Genomic DNA, 19,688 nt, shown 5'->3' with positions numbered 1-19,688 from the left:
TTTTAATGAAAATATTCATATTTTCTAGTATGTAGTTTGTAGGGGTTCTTTTTAGGAATTTAAAATGATGGTTGAAATAATAAGTAGAAATCAATTTATTTCATCCTTAGGGTTATCTTCCACCTACTAAAAATGGTGTGGAACCAAAGCGACCCAGCCGACCAATTAATATCACCTCACTTGTTCGATTGTCCACAACAGTACCAAACACCATTGTTGTTTCTTGGACTGCAGAAATTGGAAGAGTAAGTAAATTTTTGTTTCTACCAGATTTTTGTATTACAGGGAAGGGTTAATCTCCATGGTTGCCTGAGCTTGTATGTAGATGATATTGTAAAGTGAGTTGCAAAAGGACTTATTTTTGTTTTACAATGAGTTTTCAACATGTTCCCATTTAAAACATGGGATCATATTGTATCCAGTGTTTTATAACCGGATCCTTTCACTCAGCAATTTATCACAAATGTCTTCCTGTGTCATTCCATGTTCATCTGCATGATTTTAAATGATTACATCGTATTCCAATATGAGGTAGCCTATTCCCTATTGTTGAGCACTTATTTGATTTACTGATTTGGTTGCTATTTCAAAGAACATTTTGAAGACCATCCTAGTAGCTATAGCTTTGCATACATATGTAATAATTTCCTTAGAGTAAATTCCCAGAAGTGGAATTGCTGAGTCAAAAAGCTTACAGAGTTTTAAGAAATTTTGTGTACATTGACAGATGCCTTACCAAAAGATGTTGTACAAATTTATTCTCTAACTTTCAGTGTTTATTCATGTGCCTGTTGACCCATACTCTGTCAACATTGAGTTTTATCTTCTTTAAAATCTTTACCAATTTTAATAGGTAAAGAATGGCACCATACTTTAATTAGTACTCCTTTTATTATTACTGAGATTGAACATATTTTATGTTTGTGATTACTTGCAGTTGAAGATTATCCATCTGTTTCTCTGTTGCTGTTTTTCTCATTATTGGTTTATGAGTTCTTCATATATTAAGACTTAATCCTCTTTCACATGTTGCAAATATTTGTTTCCTGTTTGCCTTTTATTTTTATTTACGTGAAATAAATTTTAATTTTAATGTGTAGAAGATTTAAATTATTATGGAGCCAAATCTTAATCAGTTTTTCTTTCCTTTATAGTCTTTCCCCCTCAGAGCCTACCATACTTAAGTCTATCTGCTCTCCTAAGCTTACATAAATATTTGTTTATATTTTCTTCTAGACTTTCGAGGTTTCTTGTTTTACTTTTAAATATTTAATCCATTATAAATTTATGTGTGGTGTGAAATAAAGATTTACTTTCATCTTTTAAATAGTCACCCAGTTGTTCTAACACTATTAACTAAATAAATGGTGATTCAGAAGCCACCATTATTATATATTTGATATTTATTTATCCTAGGTGTGTTTCTGAGCTTTTTCTACATTGTTTCTTAGTCTAGCATTCTTTTTCTTTTTGGAGGAAGATTAGCCCTCGAGCTAACATCTGCTGCCAATCCTCCTCTTTTTGCTGAGGAAGACTGGCCCTGAGCTAACATCCGTGCCCATCTTCCTCTACTTTATATGTGGGACGCCTACCACATATATCCTTGCCAAGCGGTGCCATGTCCGCACCCGGGATCCAAACCAGCACACCCAGGGCGGCCAAAGCAGAATATGCGCACTTAACTGTTGCACCACCAGGCCGGCCCCTAGCATTCTTTTTATGGGACAATTTCAGAATGTTTTTGATTATTGCAGTTTTGTCATATGAGCTCGTATCTATTCACTAATTCATTTGAAATCTATTGAATGCTTACTCTGTGCCATGCACTATACTGAAAACCAGCAGTACTGAAGCAAGAAAAAAGTCCCTGCTCTTTTGGAGCCTGAGATCTAGGGGCCAGGTGGTCACACACAAAAATGTGAACTTTCTTAATGTAAGTACTATAAAAGAGAGGTGTGTGGTGATTTTAGAGTATATTAAAGGGCATTTTGAACTAGAGAAAGGTCAGGCCGGGCTTCCCTGAGGAAGCAGTGATGAGCCAAGAACTGAGAGAAGGGTAGAAGAATTCACTTAGGCAGAAGGTTCAGAGGAAGCAACCTGCTCAATAGCCCAGGGGCAGGAGTGAGCCTGGTTCTTTTCAAGAAACTGAAAGGGAGCCACTGTGGTAAGAGTGTGGAGACTGGGGCAGAGCAATATGCAAGATGAGGCTAGAGAGGTAACAACGGGCCAAACCTTGCAGGGCCTTTGAGGTAGTGTTAATGTTAAGAATGTTCCCTTTTTAAGCAGAAAATTTACAGGGCCATATTTCTGTTTAGAAAAAGTCACTCTCCGGAGTGGTAAACAGCTTGGACAGAGGCCAGAATCATGCAGAGAGGTCGCCTCTTAGGAGCAAACTATTGCTTTATTATTAGTGAGAGAAATACTGTGTTAGCCTAGAATGGTGGCAGTGAGAATGGAGGTAAATAGGTGGATCTCTGGGACTAAGTGATAGATTAGAAGTAGGAGCTGAGAGAAAGGGAGATATCAAGGATGATTCCTTAGTTTCTGGCTTCAGTAACAAGGTAAATGATAACGTTACTGAGATAGAGGAAACACTGAAAAAGGACTGAGTTTAGGTGCATTTTGTTTGCATTGGAGGAGGGAGTGTTGGAGGACTAGATGGAGAAAATCATGAGTTTAGTTTTGACGGTTTTGAGTTTGAGATGCCTTTGAGATGTTCTGAATATGCAATTGGGTCTATAGGCTTAAAGGATAAGTTTGGGCTAGAGAGAAAAATGTGAGTTATCTGCTTATTGCTGGTTATTGGAGCCGCACGAGCAAGACTGATGTTGTTTAAGGGGAATGTATCAAGTAGGAAGAAGAGAGTGCCCAAGACTTAATTTTGAGGAACTATAACATTTAATACTGGGTGGAAGAGAATGAACCTGCAGAGGACATGGGGAAATAGTGCCAGAGAGATGGAGCAGAACGGGGGGTGGGTATGAGAAGCCAAGGGAAGAGTTTCCAAAAAGGAAAGAGATGGTAAGTAGTATTGAACAGATGTTGAGAAGTCAAGTATGTTGAAGTCTAAAAAATACCCTTTGAATTAGGAACACGAAGGTGACTTTAGCATGAGCTGTTTTGGTGGATGGTAGGAGGAGAAGCCAGATTGTGACTAGGTGGTGAGGCAGTGGAGATAGTGAGTTTTGCAAGTGTGGCTTTGGAAAGAGAGAAAGGTGAGCTGGAGGGAAATGTGAGATGAGAGTTATTTGTTTGTTTTAATGAGAGAGTCTTTAACATGTATAAAAGATGAAGGCAAGTATCTTCTTGAGTTGTTAGTGTCATCGATTTGATTCCAATTCCTAGTGACTCTCTGTACAGCAGAGCTGAACCCTGCCTGGTCTTTTTGCACCATCCTCTCACACCGATGCCGTATCAGCCAATGCTCTGCTACTATTCATAGGGTTTTCATGGCCAGTTTTTTCGGAAGTGGGTGGCCAGGTCCTTCTTCCTAGCCTGTCTTCCTAGTCTGTCTTAGTCTGGAAGTTCCTATGAAACCTGTCCACCATGAGTGACCCTGCTTGTATTTGAAATACCAGTGGCATAGCTTTCAGCATCACAGCAACATGCAGCTGCCACAGTATGACGGTCAATAAGATAGACCAGGAAGTGAACCCAGGCCATGACAATGAGAGCACTGAATCTTAACAGGGCTGGTGTCTTCTTGATGAGAGGAAGAGATTAAATATACAAGAGAAGGAAGAAGAAAGAGTAATCAGTAGTGAATTGCATAGTAAGTCATGGAAGGTAGGAGGGACAGCTTCTTTAGTTAATGGAAGAAGAAAAGGATTGGATGAGTGTATGTGATTGGTACTGAAGAGATGAGTAAGTTCTGATCTGATGACTTCTCTTATGTCTGTGAGATAGGAAGTGAGGTAGGTCTCCTGAGAGTGAGAGAAGAAATAGGGCCTTTGAGGAGAGTAGAAATGTTGGAAAAGTGATTACACAGAGTGAGATGTGTTTCCCTGCATTACTCCCCAAATCTTTCTGGGAATTTGAATGAGATTGCTTTAAATTTGTATATAAGTTAGGGAGGATTAATTTATTTACAATATTTAATGTTCCCATTCCAGGAACTGTATGTTTCTCCATTTATTCAAATCTTCTTTTATGTTTCTCAGTAACCTAATAGATTTCTTCTTATAAATCTTCCATATTATTAATTACTGTGTTACTATTGCTATTGTAAATAGATCTTTTTTCTATTATATTTTCTAAAGAATTTATTTATTGGCTTTATTTAAAAGCTAGTTATAGTTAAATGTGTACTTAACATGTGAATTCATATTTGTTAGCAATAGCTTTTTAGTTGATTTCTTGGTATTTCCAGGTAGGCAGCTTTAGGTTTGAGATGTATCGTCATAAAAATAATGGTAACCCTTATATTTATGCCATAGGTTCTTGTTCTGTTGTGCTGGTGAGAACCTCCAGAGCAATGTTAAATAATGAGAGTGAACCTTCAGAACAGTGTTAAATAATGAGAGTGCTAGTGAACATACTTGACTTGTTCCTTAGATTAATGAGAATACTAGTGTCACAACATTAAGTATTATAATGACTATTAATTTTTGATAGAACTTAATTATATCAATGATGTATTCCTATACTCCTCTTTTACTGGATATCTTTGTGAGAAATGGATTTTGAATTTTATCAGTATCCTTTTTGACATCTGTCAAGGTTATATTGTTTTTCTTTGTCTAATTAATATGTCACTGTTAGGTTTTAAAAATCCTTTAAAATATTTTACTTCGGGAGCCAGCCCAGTGGCAAAGTAGTTTACTTCCGCCACATGCTCCGCTTTGGCAGCCTGCGGTTCACCAGTTCAGATCCAGGACAGGGACTTGCACACCTCTCATCAAGCCTTGCTATAGTGGCATCCTACATACAAAATAGAGGATGATTGGCACAGATGTTAGCTCAGCAACAATCTTCCTCACTGAAAAAAATAAAATAAATATTTTACTTCCAGTGTACCTTGGGCCTTGCCTGTTTTGTCCCCCTTTTTGAAGAGAGTGTTGAAGATATTTTGTTTTTGTGTGTTTGTGGAAAGTGTAGCCTACTAGGGAAGTATGGTAGACACCAGCGTGTTTACAGTGAACTGTGAAAGAAGTCTCCAGCTGTGGGAGAGGGGGAAATGTGGTTGCAGGTATATAGCACCTGAGGAGGGCAGAGTGCTCTTCCAGGGAACCCTTTCAAACCTCAGAAAGAGCACAGTGTCTTCAATGATTTGAAGGTCCACCAGGTAAGATCCATAAGTTGGAGACCTTCTTTTTGAAATGAAAGACTGAAAGAAAAGTGTTCTTTTCCAAAGCCCGGAATATAACTTCTTAGATTGTTTTTCAATCACTAGTTTTTAATTCAACTCTTATTGTTTTGGGGATTCATTTGTATTATTAGTTGCTATTGAGAAATGTTAGAAATATGTCTTTAAAGAAAATAAATAGGAGAGCTAGTATTAGCTGAATCTACAGTGGTGATCATATTGCAGTATGTAAATGTCTGTAAGTGTACACCTTAAACTATCACAATGTTATATGTCAATTATAGCTCAATTTTTGAAAAAAGAAAAAATAATATATATTAAAAAAAGAGCTTGTGCGATGGTTGAAGGAAATAAGCAAAGTGAACTATATTGTAACATCTTACCTACCTCAGGGTAATCACTGCATTTAGCATTTGTTAAACTTTATAGAGAAGTTATCTAGATATTGGTGTAAAGGACACTTAATGGGTACATTATATATATATATATATATATATATATATACACATCTTAATTACGGAGAAAATGTCCTGTGAATTTGCTAGACAGTTTTGAAGGCTTTCAAAAAAGCATTTGACAGAACGTCAGTGTAATGCAATATATATCAATAGTTGGAGTTAGGTAGTACTTTGAAGGGTTGGCAGGAACAATATGATATCATCTACCTAGAAAAGATACTATAGCATCATGAAGTTTTGGGGCTTTTTGCTGCTGAATCTCTTTCATGTGATAGAAAATTTAATTCCATATTATCAGTACAAGTGGCATTTGTTACTACCTGACATTCTTTTTTGCTGCTGCTTTTTTTTTCTTATTTGGTTACATGTTTCAGCTAGAGGGAACGTACCTTTTCACTGAAGTTATAGTTGTAGTTTCTACTTGATCTCTCCTTAAAAATTTATATAAAGCCTTAGGGTAATTCCTAGTTCTGAAGACTCAAGCTGTCAGTACATAATTTCACAGTGTTAATTAGCATTTTTCCAGTTTCTGTTGTACCTGAAGCATTAATCAAATAAATAATAAAGGTACATAAGGTTTTTTCCCTAAAAGAAGCTTTTTAGTTTTATATTAGGTTGATATTGTATGTTGTAAAATTTAGGCAAGTTGTAAGGTTAGTTGTTCCTCATTAATAAATTGTGAAGTTTATTAATGAAAGTAAATTGGCTTTTTTGACATTTCATTTGTTCTCCAGAAGATGTGTAACATGTGAACATGGATAGGTTTCTGAACTCTAAATGAAAATTTGACCTTCCAGAGGGTATTATAGGATATTTTCTCTTGTTGCCAGAAGAGAGGAATGTGTTCTCAAAAATGTGAAAGTAACTGAAAGTTGGAATGAACATTGGCCTAGGTTAGGGGAGCCAAGGCAAACAAGGTGTGTGAAAGCAGGAACTGCAAAGAATGCTGCTGGCCTTGGCCATTGAGTAAGTCTGTTGTCCTAATATCCCTACTCTTTCCTGGCTCTGTCACCAAGCAGATACATGATCATGGGCAGATTATGTGCCTTTTTGTGCCTTGGTTTCATCAGTCCTTCACTTAGAAAAATACTTATCTTACCTATCTCTTATAGGCCTTCTGCGAGGTTTAAATGAAGTAGATAGTATATGTTGAGTGCTTCGAAAACCATATATAGCTATAAGATAGAGAGTGGCAGTAATTATTTTTCCTTTTGCTTCCTTCCAAATCGCTTGATCTTCCTCTTGATCCCAACATCAAATGGAAGGTGAGCCTTCTCATTTAGATTTCTCACTTCCCCTTCATAAGCCTCAGCCCTTTTTTATTCCTCTTATCTAGCCACGTACCTTTCACTTCTACCTTGGCTTGTTAACTGTTTCCTTTGTCCCCTTCCCTGACTACCATCTCCAGGTAGTCCCTCTGCTGGTAATGGATATTCATCTATTCATTTGCTGAACCAGCAGCTTCTCTCTGAAAATCTTTACTGTTCCCTCTGCGTCTTGTGATAATGGCTCAAGTAGGATCTTTTCAAGAACTAGTTAAAGGCATACAGAGAGATTAAGTGGTATAGATTAGGAAGCCAATCTAATTTGTAATTTTTTTAATAGCTGCTATTTTAGATATATCTATTATCTACTAAATATGGTTTATGATGACTTTGCCCTCTTATTGGCCTTGGTTTATATTTAGTTTTAACATCATTCTTTTATAAAAGTGCCTTAAATTGATTAGCTTCATGAAGTACAGGTAGTCAGGTAATATAGAAGCATGACAGAACTGGCTTTATTGCTTGAAAGTTGCAAAATTAGGGCAAGTTCTTTTATTTCTCAAAACTTCACCTTTCTCATCTATAAAAGTAGGGTTATGACCACCTCAGCAGCTTTTTGGTTAGGATTAAGTGAATTACTTACTGTTCATGAAAACACCTAAGACAGTGCTTGGCACACAGTAGGTGTTTTAAGAAGTGTTAATTTTCTTTCCCTATCACTGTGGGATTAAAATAGATGTACTATTTACTTACATATGTTGTTTGTTTTCTACATCTTTTTTTTTTTCCAGAACTATTCCATGGCAGTATATCTTGTAAAACAGTTGTCCTCAACAGTTCTTCTTCAGAGGTTACGAGCAAAGGGAATAAGGAATCCGGATCATTCTAGAGCTTTAAGTACGTATGATAAACTTATTTTATTTATGTAGCTGAACTGTTTTGGTAAAGGTTAGAGTAGTATTTTCTTAACTCAAGAAATTTTAGGGTTTGTTTTTTTACTAGAGCTTATATAGAAGATTTAAAAAACTGAAAACTTTGTTTTGTGAGCAAGAGTAAATAAGACTTAAGAAGTAGTTTTAATATCTTTGTCATAACCTGATCTTAAAATTAACTTTGTGAAGTCAGTACATGAACACAGAGGAATATTTTATCAGAACTTCATAAAAGAAGTAAATGTTTAAGGAAGTCCAGGAGATGGGAAGGAAATCTTGGCATATATTTCATGAGAATTATTTTATATTTAAAGTTTCTCCAGGAAAGATGAGCAGGGATATGTGATGACTACATCTGTGCATTAATAAAGTAAAAAGGGAGTCAGTGGGGTGGTAGATGTATTAATGAAGTAGGCAGGTTCTGTTTGTAATCGATTATATGGCCTTGAAAAGTCACACTACTCCTCTGGGTCTCATATTTCTCATCTGTAGCAAGAGGTTTGTGTTCCACATGATTTAGAACCCCTCCAAAGTCTGAGTTCATAGGTATGAATAACTAGATGGTTCATTTTGTTGTGTTGAATTTGAGGTTTGTCTGCAAATTGGCTGTTCTGGCTTCATTCTTGGAGGCTTAAGGCCAGAGGTTGGTGGCCTTGCCAAAGAGGTAAACTAAGTTCTTCCTTTATTCTGTTCTTTGGCAGAGAGAGATTCTTTGTGGATGGATTTGGGGGTGGGGCTGAGGACTTAGGGGGCAAAACATGTACAGACAGGTGTTAGAGAGCCAGACTTTAAGGATTCTTGATGTGAGTTGATTAGTGAAACCCACTGTCAGAGTTGTAGTTAGAAGCACTGTGGTGGAAAGAACTAAAGTGGTAAGGCCAGCTTTCCTCCCAATTCCCTTCATGGCGTAGCTTTTATCTTTTTTTCTAACCTGTTTTTATGCCAGAGGAAAAGATCCCAGTACTTCTGAATATCAGAATACCCTGAGTAGTTCATTGAAGGATTTTTGTGTCTTTTAAAAATGCAAATAATCCTGAGTCAAGAAGAGCACACTTTTGGCTAATGCCTTTGTAGGCATTCTTTGGCAGGCAGTGAACTAGAATGACAACACTGGTTTGAGGTCTAGAGGCGTGGAAGCACCATTTGGCAGGGACAAGGAGATGGTGGAGGATCCTGAAAGAAAAGAAGGGACAGACATCTGCTTTGAAGGAGATTGCAAGAGAAGAACTTTTCTATTTTCACACTGTTGCTGAGTTCTATTCCTGGTCATTCTAGTGAGAATCTTCATATTTGCCACATAGTGCTAGAATCTCATCTAGTCAGAAAGCGTTATGGAATTATGTGAGCCTGTATGGAAAAGGTAATACCAAGAAATAAGGCAGAGGAAGTTGTTATATTTAGTGGTGGTGGTGGTGGTGGTGATGATGATGATGATGATGATGATGATGATGATGATGATGATAAGGCAAGCTGTCTTTGCTCAAGCTGTTAATCTTCTCCACTTGTAGCTGTAGCACCATCTGGAGGGAGAGTGGGAAGGTCAGCCTAGAATTATTTTATTTTCTGGAAGGAACCACTGTTAGCCACTATTGAGCAGCAAAAGCTGCTTAATTCAAAAGCTGTTTATTTCATCTCTGATCCAATGCTGGAGGTGGAGAGTAGTTGCAGATTGGGTAGGATTCTTGTGGCACTTTATATCTTATCTTACTTACTGGCCTGGGGAACCAACAAAACATTAATTTGGATCCTACCAATAAGACATTTGTTGTCATGGACTAAAGAACAGATTGTTTGCCTTCATGCTATCTATAAAGAAATGACTTTCCCCACAAATTAACTGTATAATTAAAACTTTGTGTAAAACAACTTAACAGAAGAAAATGTTGGCAGGTGTCTCAGATATTTTTGAAGAAATCAGATTACCTACAAATATGATCATTGTAAGTTATTCTTAATCTTATCAATCAGTTCTACTGGCAAAGGTTTATTAGTCAAATCAGGTACTATTGTGTTGTGAGAATAAAGTCGATAGTATTTAGGCTTTTCACAGAGAAATCCATTCTTTGATTAATTTGATTCAGTAGATTTTTGTATTGTGGTTTCCACCTTTGTATAGAGATACCTCCTCACAACTTTTACACAAACAGTTCTTTACTAATTCTTGGTCAAGTTCCTGTCTCCTCTTCCGGCTTCCCTTCAGCATTCACTTTAAACCTTGGCTGTACTTTACTCACACACTATTCCCCCTCTCGCAGCACATTGCCAATGCAAGAAAATTGAGGCTACAAGATGTGAATTTTTTAAACTGCCGATTTCTTCCTTAATCTTAGTGCCACTGTAACTGCTTTTCAACTTATCTACATTTGTACCCATCCTTACTCATTCTTTTCAGTCTCAGGAGGAAATATCCCTTTTCCTTCTGAAAATTAATCTTTTATTCATTTATTCTTCTCACTCAGGAAATTATATTACAAGTCTACTGTGTTCCAGGCACAGGAGAATATAGCATTAAACAAGACACACACTGTCTCTGCATCCCCCAGAAGTTTTCAGTCTAATGGGAAAGACAGAATTAAATGATTACGCAAGTCGTTAACGAATTAGACTTGTGGCATGTGCCTTAAAGAAGAAGACAGGGAACTCTGGAGGTAACAAGAGGAGAACATAGTCCTCTCTGGTACTGTGATGTTTAGGAAGATTATAAGGATGAGGAAGAGTTAAGCCCCAAGATGGGAGGGAAATATGCCAAGAGACAAGGCCACTGGAGCTGGAGCAAAGAGAACAAAGGAGGAGAGTGGCCAGAGAAATAGCTACAGGATGAGTTCGTATAGATGATAGAAAATCCTTAAAGGATTTTTAAGCAGAGTGACATGATCAGATTTGGGCAATAAAAATATCACTTTGAAGACTGAATTGAAGGGAGCTAGGCTGATGCAGTGAGGCCAGCCAGTTAGGAACGTATTATACAGATAAGAGATGGTGGTTTCTTGCACTAAGGTAATGGTGATGGAAATAGGGAGAATTTGACGGTTTGAGAAGTGCTGAAGCGTAGAAATGGTAATGAATTATGTGTTGGGGGAGTGAAGAAAAAGGAGAGGTCAAGGAGAAGTTCTAGGCTTTTTTTAAGCACCAGGTTACATGGTAGCACTATTTACTGAAATGGAGAACAGCGTTGAAAAGATCAGGTTGCAGGGAAAAGCTCAGAGTGCAGTCTTAGACTTTTTGGTATTTGAGATGTCTGTGAGATATCCAGGTGGAGATGCTCAGAAATAATATTATAGATCTAGTTCCCTCATTTGTCTGCTCTCTGTCTTGTGTTTTTGGTTCCTTCTTCTCTGCAGGCTCTTCCTACTTTCACTGTCAAGTCTCTTTCATGCTTTGAAAATACAAAAACAAGCTACTCTCTGGATAGAATTTTGTGTTCCCCTATTGTTCTCATCCTAGTTTCTTCAAAGAGTATTCTTCACTTGCTCTTTCTACCTCCTCACTGTAACCCATTGTGATCTTTTAACTCCACCGAAGCTGCTCTTGCAGATGTTGCAAGTGACAATCTGATTGCCACATTTCAAGCTTATCTTTTCAGTTTTTGTCTTAGATACTTTTGCTGCATTTCATACCAGCCACTTTCTCCTTGAAATTCTCTTCTCTGTTTGGTCTCAATTACTTGCCTTCAGTGGATTCTCTTAAGGGAAGCATCCTAAATGTTTGTTTTCCCTGGGGTTTCACCCTTGGTCTACATACTTCCCCTAGAGGTAATCACATCTACTCTTGTGGTTTAAACCAGCATCAACTCCCAAATACATACCTTCATCCCAGACCTTCCTCTGAATTTCAAATATAGATATGTATAGCTAACTGCCTTCACTGAAACATTCCGCTGCTTCCTCAAATTTCAGTATTTAAAACTGAACTCATCAAGTCCTATCAAACTTACACCCTACATATTTCTCAAATCTGTCTTTTCTCTCTTCCTACCATCACTGCCCTCATTTAAGCTCTCATATCCTGCTTTTATTTTAAAAACCGTCTCTTAAATAATATATTGCTCTCCTTTCTTGGCTTCTTTTCCTATTCTCTCTTCTGGTAGCATCCTAAGTGATTAATGCAGATCTCATCTTACCGTTCCTTTGCAATCCATGGCTTCTTAACACCAATGGAATAAAAACTCCAACTTCCTTAGCATGACGTATACAGCTTTCCATGATTTGGCACCTCCTTTTATTACTTTCTGTTGTCATCTGTATCCACTCTTCTTCTCATACCTTATATTACAAAAATACTGAATTCTTTTCTTTTCCTCACTGCTTCACCAGTATTGTTCTCTCTGCCTCAGAACTTCTCTGTTGCCTCCTAACTCCACTTATCCTTCATGTTTTACTTTTTCTAGGAGGCATTTCAGAACCCCCAGAGTAGATGAGTTGACTTTCATCTAGCTTGAACACACTTCCATCAGAGCACATTAGAGATGATCTCACTGAGCATCTTTATATTAGACTATGAGTTCCTTTGGGCTGGAATTTAATCTTATTTTTCTTTGAATTCCTAGTGCTTAGCACAGTGCCTGGTATATAGTAGATCCTCAGATTTCTGTTGAAATAAACTGATGAAAAGAGAGCTAGGGTAAAAATCTGGTCCCTGTGCTTCTGTTTCCTTGCCTATAAGGCGAAATATTGGACTTAATATGTTCACTTGTCTCCAGCTTTAGAATTCTAAAAGGTCGAATATAAAATAATCTGATATTAAGGAAGGATAGAAATTACAGTTATGCGTCACTTAACAACAGGCATATGTTCTAAGAAGTGCATCGTTAGGCAGTTCCGTTGTTCTGTGGATGTCATAGAGTGTACTACACAAACCTAGGTGGTGTAGCCTACACCCAGGCTACATGGCACTAATCTTATGGGACCACCGTTGTATATGCAGTCTATGGTTGACTGAAACGGTTGTTATGTGGCTCATGACCATATAGAAAAATAAAACAAAACGCTACAACAGCACTGTCTAACAGAAGAATCTGTGTTGATGGAAATATTCTACATCTGCACTGTCCCATGTGGTAGCCACTAGCAACATGTGGCTAGTGAGCACTTAGCACTTGATATGTGGCTAGTACAACTGAGGAACAGAGTTTTAAATTTAATTAAACTTAAATTTAAATATAGCCACATGCGATTAGTGGCTAACTCTCATAGCTTGTGACAATAGGGATTAAAAATAGATTAACTTTAAATGTGGCTAACTGTGACTTTATTATAGGACATATAATAAAATATTGTTACCACTGCAACTCACAATGATACAAGAAAACTTTAACTTCCCATGTGTCAGTTGATGCAGCAGGATGAATATTATGTTGTTTTTATTTTTTACTTCCTTGCCCACAAAGGATAAGTACTTTATTTTTCCTCCATACTTTCTTGTGATTAAATTTAACATAGTAATTCTGCCCCTTCTTTCTTTCTTTGTTATGTTTATTGAAGTATAGTTTATAAGCAGTAACAATTCACCTTTTCAAGTGTACAGTTTGATAGATGTATATAAATAATCTGCCATGATCAAAATATAGAACATCCTTCACCCCAGAAAGTTCCCCTGTGGCCCTTTGCAGTCCATCTCATCCCCTTACCCCTAATTCCTGTAACCATTGATGTGATTTCTGACTCTGTAGTTTGGTCTTTTCCAGGATGTCAAATATTTGAAATCCTATAGCAGGTTGCCTTTTTGTCTAGCTTCTTTCACTTCATATAATGCTTTTGAGGTTCATCGATGTAGTTTGTTCCTCTTTGTTATTGAGTAGTTTTCCATTTTATGTGTACTATAATTTATTTATCCATTTATCAGTTGATGGACATTTAGACTGTTTCTAGTTTTGTGCTATCATGAATAAAGCTGCTAAAACATTTACATTTTGCATGTGAATATCCCAGTTTTGTGGGCACGTGTTTTCATTTCTCTTGGGTAGATATTTAGGACTGGGATCACTGGGTCACATGATAAGTGTATGGAAAACAGATTGGCAGTGTCTTGTAGAGTACATATACCATTTTTGCATTCCCACCAACAATGTATGAGATTTTGAGTTGTTCCTATTCCTTACTGGCACTTGGTATTGTCAAGCTGCTTTGATTTTAGCTATTTTTGGTCAATATGTGGTGGTATCTCATTGTGGTTTTAATTTGCATTCCTAATAACAAACGATGTTAAGCACCTTTTCATGCGTTTATTTGCCATCCTTATAGCGTCTCTGATGACGTCTGTTCAAATATCTTGCCCATTTCTCTTTATAGTTTGTGCTTTTTGTATGAAATCCTTGCCTAACCCAAGATTACAAACTTTTTTTTTCTAGAAGTTTTATTGTTTGAGCTGTTAGTTTTAGGTCTTAAGTTCACTTTAAGTAAATTTTTGTGTATGATGCACAGTAAGGTTAGAGGTTTATTTTCTCCCCATATAGATACCCAGTTGTTCCACAGCATTTGTTGAAAAGACTATCTTTTTCTCCATTTGATTACCTTGGCACTTTTGCAAAAACCAGTTGACAACAGATGTATGAATCTATTTCTGGACTCTGTTATTTTCCATTGACATATATGTCTATCCTTATGCCAGCACTACAGTCTTGATTACTGAAGCTTGATAGTAAGTCTTGAAATCAGGTAGAGTCTTCCAACTTTGATTTTTTGTTTGTTTGTTTATTTTCCTGGAATTGTTTTGACTGAGTCAAATAATTCTAAGTCTGGTGTATAAAAAAATACATAGTGACCAAATCGAGTTTATTCCAGGAATATTAGGTTGATACAACTTTTGAAATCAATCAGTATAATTTACCTTCTCAACAAACTAAAAAAAGAAAAAATCATGTCATCATCTCCATAGATGCAGAAGAAGCATTTGGTCAAATTCAGCATTCATTGATGATAAAGCTCTCAGCAAAATAGAAAGAGAAGGTAACTACCTCAGTGTAATAAAGTGTGTTTATAAAAAGCTGTTAGCTAATATCATAGTTAATGATGAAAAATTGAATGCTTCACCCACAAGACTGGGAACAAGGCAAGAATATCTGCTCTTAATAACTCTATTCAGCATTGCCCTTGAGACCCTAGCCAGCACAATAAGGCAAGAAAAAAGAGGCATACAGATTAGAAATGAATAAATAATTGTTGTCTTTATTTGAAGATGACCTCATTGTCTGTAGAAAAAAATCCCAAAGAATCTATAAAACTTTACTCGAGCTAATATGTGAATTTAGCAAGGTTGTAGAATTACACCATCAATTTATAAAAATCAATTGTGTTTCCATTAGCAGTGAACAACTGGAAATTGAAATTTGAAAAACAAGAATTTAGTGTAGCATCCAAAAATGTGAAATACTTAGGGATACATTGCACAAAATATGTTCAAGATTTGTATGATGAAAACTGCAAAACATTGCTGAGAGAAGTTAAAATAAGACTTGAATAATGGAGAGATAAACCATGTTAATGGATCAGAACACTCGATACTGTTATTGGAGAGATGTCAATTCCTCAGTTCTCTCCAAATTGATCTATAGATTAAATTTAATCCAATCAAGATCCTGGTAGGTTCTTTAAAAGTATCTTTACATGAAAGGATTAAGATTGAGTCTAAAATGGCAAAGATGAAAGGCAAAGCCTTTTTTAAAAATAGGAATTGACAAACTGATTCTAAAATAATTTCAGGAAATTCTCCCACCTCCGAAAGTAAAAATACAAATCATATTTTATTTTAAGTAGCAATAGCTAATGTTTATTGAGTATAATGTTAAGTTATTTAAAGCATTTGAGATATGTTAACTAATTTAATCCTTAAAACAGTGCTATGAAGTATTGTTATTCCCATTTACAAGATGATGAAACTGAGGCAAAGAGAGGTTAAATGACTTGTCTGAGGCCGAATTCTAACCTAATTTAACCACTAACTCAGGTTGCCTCTCCTGTTTCAATTTCTTTTGAACTTACTAAACACTGATCTTTGTTCTGCATAAGGTTGATATTATGATTTATAGTATTGCTTAATTTAAGTGGAAGTTTAAATAGACCAAACCCAAAGTCAGTTACTGTTCCCGTTGTTGTGTGTATGGTGGGTGCTGGAGGGCTGGTTGGTGAAGTCGTGCAGAATGGTTTGTAATCACATTAGAATTCCATTTACGTATTTGCATGGCAATTATTTGTTACCTTTAAAAAAATACTGTTGGTTAAGTGTTTCTTTATAAGAAAGGATTGACTAGGATTGGATCTATAATAGCCAAAGGCATACTTTTCATAATTTGCATATGATAGTAAGTAGCATAAGTGATGTGATAACTGTATTTTCCAAACTAAAACCTAGGGGTTTTATGCCTTTTCAGGTGTGAGAGGCAGCCTCTGAGTTATATAGATTTCTAAAACTTGGAATTCCCCAGCCATGAAATGACTTTTTAGTCTGGCATTAGAATCACATCTGGAGCTTTTAAAAAACAACCCATTGGTGTCCCTCTTCTCCATTCTGATTCAGGGGCAGTTATAAGTTAAAAAGCTCTATAGGTAGTTCTGCTATGCATCTTAGTTGAGATCCACTAATTTATAGAGACAGTTGGATAGAATGTCTAAGATTTGGACCATCTCAAAAAATTCAGACTGTATGATCACCATGTTTAATAAAGGCAGTATTCTTAATTCTTATAAATGGTTGTTAGCATAACAGATGTCTACTCTGAAATCATTCTTCCTTATCTGAGTACTTTTCCCCTCATTTTCTTTACTATATGTTAACATACTTAGTTGTGCCACAGCTCTGAAATTCAGTGATTGACTGTGTACACAATCACTCCACTTGGCCTGCTTGTGGAACAATTTCTAAAATTATTGGAATATTACATTTAGGCATTTCCAGTCTTACTTCTGTGTTGAAGTTTAATTGAAGTTCTAAATTGAAGTTTTCAAAAGTGACAGATACTCAGGATTCCAGATAGGTATAAAGGTCCTTGATTTATTAGACTGACAGAGAGTAACAGAATAGTCATTAAAAGTAAAATTCCGAGTATCTCCTCTCTTAAGAACCATAGGAAGTTTGAACTGAAAAGACTTAGTGGCTATCTAGTGTGGGTTCCTATTTTGCTAGAAGTAAAGTTAAACTCAGAGAGGAGGATTTACTTGCCAAAGGTAGCATAATTAGTTTATGGATAAATAAATGTAAAACTCAAATAATTATATGTAAAAAAGCAGTTGAACTTTTTTCTTTTCATAATTTGAAATTAGAATTAATGTATCTTACAATGAGTGTTTTGTTTATTATCTGAGCTTAGGAAAAAATTGTGTGTTAGTTTTGTAGTTGCTATTTAATTTCTTTTAAAATAATATTAGCCATATTTTAAAAGAAAGAAAATCTTTATCCAGTATCTTAGAGTTATTAAAAAAAGTCTGCCATCAGTTGAATATGTCAACTTGCTATAGAAATTTCCTGTATGTTACTGCAGTATAGTTTCTGTTCCTTGGGTGAGAAATAGGAAACTTACAGGAAATGTAGTCAGTCAGTTGTTTTCCTTCCTTCCTTATTGTAGAAATTATAAACCATATAATTGTTTTTATCTTCCAATTGATTGGAAAATAATTGAGCAGATTATTTTTTAGCTCCTTTTTTTTAACGTTTCTCAGTTTAAGTTCCTTATTCTTTTTCTTATGTTGCATCAGTGATGTATCTTTAATAAACTTGTTCTGTTTGTTTGTTTTCTCTTCAATGAATGTCAGTTAAAGAGAAATTGACTGCGGATCCAGACAGTGAAATAGCTACAACCAGCCTAAGAGTTTCTCTACTATGTCCAGTAAGTCTTAACTAATAACTTGCTTTCCAGAAGATTGAACATACATTTTGTCCTTTTATTAAGTATTTCCAGTATTTGAGAAGTTCTGTTTACTTTTGAAATATGCCCATCTTTTCGAAAAGTAGAAAAGCATTATTTAATCATAGAATTTGGAATCTAAACGAATTTGTAAGTCTATAAAAATTTTCTATTCTTAGAAAGGTATATTTAAGTATTGCTTGTGTGATTAAGGACTATCAGATTCAAGTGTAAAATCTCCAAATACGAAATGTTCATTAACTCCATGTATTTATAAAAATTACTTTTTTTTTTTTTTTTTTTGCTGAGAAAGGTTAGCCCTGAGCTAACATCTGTTGCCAATCTTCCTCTTTTTTTGCTAGTAGAAGATTGTCCCTCAGCTAACATCTGTGCCAGTCTTCCTCTATTTTATAAATGGGTTACTGCCACAGCATGGCTGATGAGTGGTGTAGGTCTGTGCCCAGGATCCAAACCTGTGAACCCAGGCCACTGAAGTAAAGCGTGCCAAACTTAACCACTAGGCCACAAGGCTGGCCCCTATAAAAATGTCCTTTTTTAAAGTAGCATCCTTCTGAATAAAAATCTGACCATGATTACCTGCACATTCAGTTTAACCATTTTGCCAATGACGAATACGTTATAAGAATCCACCAATTGAAAACTATGGTATTTAACCTGAATAATTGAATTGGTTCGGCATATAAAAATAACCTACAGGCTGGCCGCGTGGCTGAGTGGTTAAGTTCACGTGCTCCGCTTTGCTGGCCCAGGATTTTCCCCGTTCAGATCCTAGGCATGGGTATGGTACTGCTCATCAAGCCATGCTAAGGCGGCATCCCACATGCCACAGCTAGAAGGACCCACAACTAAAAATACACAACTATGTACCAGGGGGCTTTGAGGAGAAAAACGACAAGTAAAATCTTTAAAAAAAAAAAATTAAAAAATAACCTAGAAATATTTTTAAACCAGAAAATGAGGTCAAAAGCAATCATTTGCCATTTATCAAAATAAATACAAGGCCTAAGACATCCCAAGTGATTAAACTTGTAGTGAGATAGTTTCCAAAAAATGTACTGTTCAGGTTTATTTCTTAAGTAGTTTGATGTTAGGTCCCCTAGTAGTAGTAGTAGTGGTAGTAGTAGTAGTAATTGAATGTGGCTTTCATACAAAAATATGTGAAAAACTAAGAGTAAATTACTTTGACGTTTTGATTACCTTTTGTTCTATAATTAATCAAGTTAATCATATCTAAATTGGAGAGAGTATATGAAGAATAAGAGGACACAGCTGTTTTCCGATTTGCCTGTATTGTTCAGGCAGGCCTGATATTGAAAGCTTTTAATATTGATATCCTACGAATCTAAGTTGGAGACGAAGTTCTGTTCTTAAAGAAACAAAGGATTTAAACAGAAATTAAATGTTATTTGTCCAACATCTTAGTATTTTGTACTTTATAAAACCTCAAACACAATATGAAAGTCTGTAGCTCATGAATTAGTTTATAATGCTGTACTTTATGTAGCTCTTTTAAAAAAACTTTTTTTGTTTTGTAATTGCTATGGGACCTCCTGTTACTTATTAGACTTTTGTAAATTGCTGAAAAAATACAATGAATTTAATAAAAACCACCAAATTCCGTCATTTTGTATATATCTATCTTTTTATTCCTTACTATAGCGAGTCTTTTTCTTAGGGAAAATATTTTGACTCCAGGCTCTTTACATTATTATTAAAAATTCTTTCCCAAATATATGATGCAATCATTTACGGAACTGAAGGGAGAAATAGATAGCAACACAATAACAATAGGAGAGTTAGATACCCCACTTTCACTTATGGATAGAACAACCAGACAGAAGAAAGCAGAGGACTTAAACAACACTATAGACC

At 35.9% G+C, this 19,688-nt stretch overlaps 1 protein-coding gene across 2 annotated transcripts in view; it reads left to right on the top strand.

Moving 5' to 3' along the window:
* PIAS1 (protein inhibitor of activated STAT 1) overlaps nt 1-19,688 on the top strand; it is a 113,640-nt gene that overhangs the window by 72,449 nt on the left and 21,503 nt on the right. For both annotated transcript variants that reach the window (XM_044764644.2, XM_070499245.1), the window contains exons 6-8: nt 111-245; nt 7,820-7,925; nt 17,704-17,777. In XM_044764644.2, coding sequence (XP_044620579.1) covers nt 111-245; nt 7,820-7,925; nt 17,704-17,777 — 315 coding nt within the window. The remainder of the gene's footprint in view (nt 1-110; nt 246-7,819; nt 7,926-17,703; nt 17,778-19,688) is intronic.

Source organism: Equus asinus, chromosome 2, assembly GCF_041296235.1.
Source record: "Equus asinus isolate D_3611 breed Donkey chromosome 2, EquAss-T2T_v2, whole genome shotgun sequence".
NCBI lineage: Eukaryota > Metazoa > Chordata > Mammalia > Perissodactyla > Equidae > Equus > Equus asinus.
This window is presented reverse-complemented; position numbering and strand designations above follow the sequence as displayed.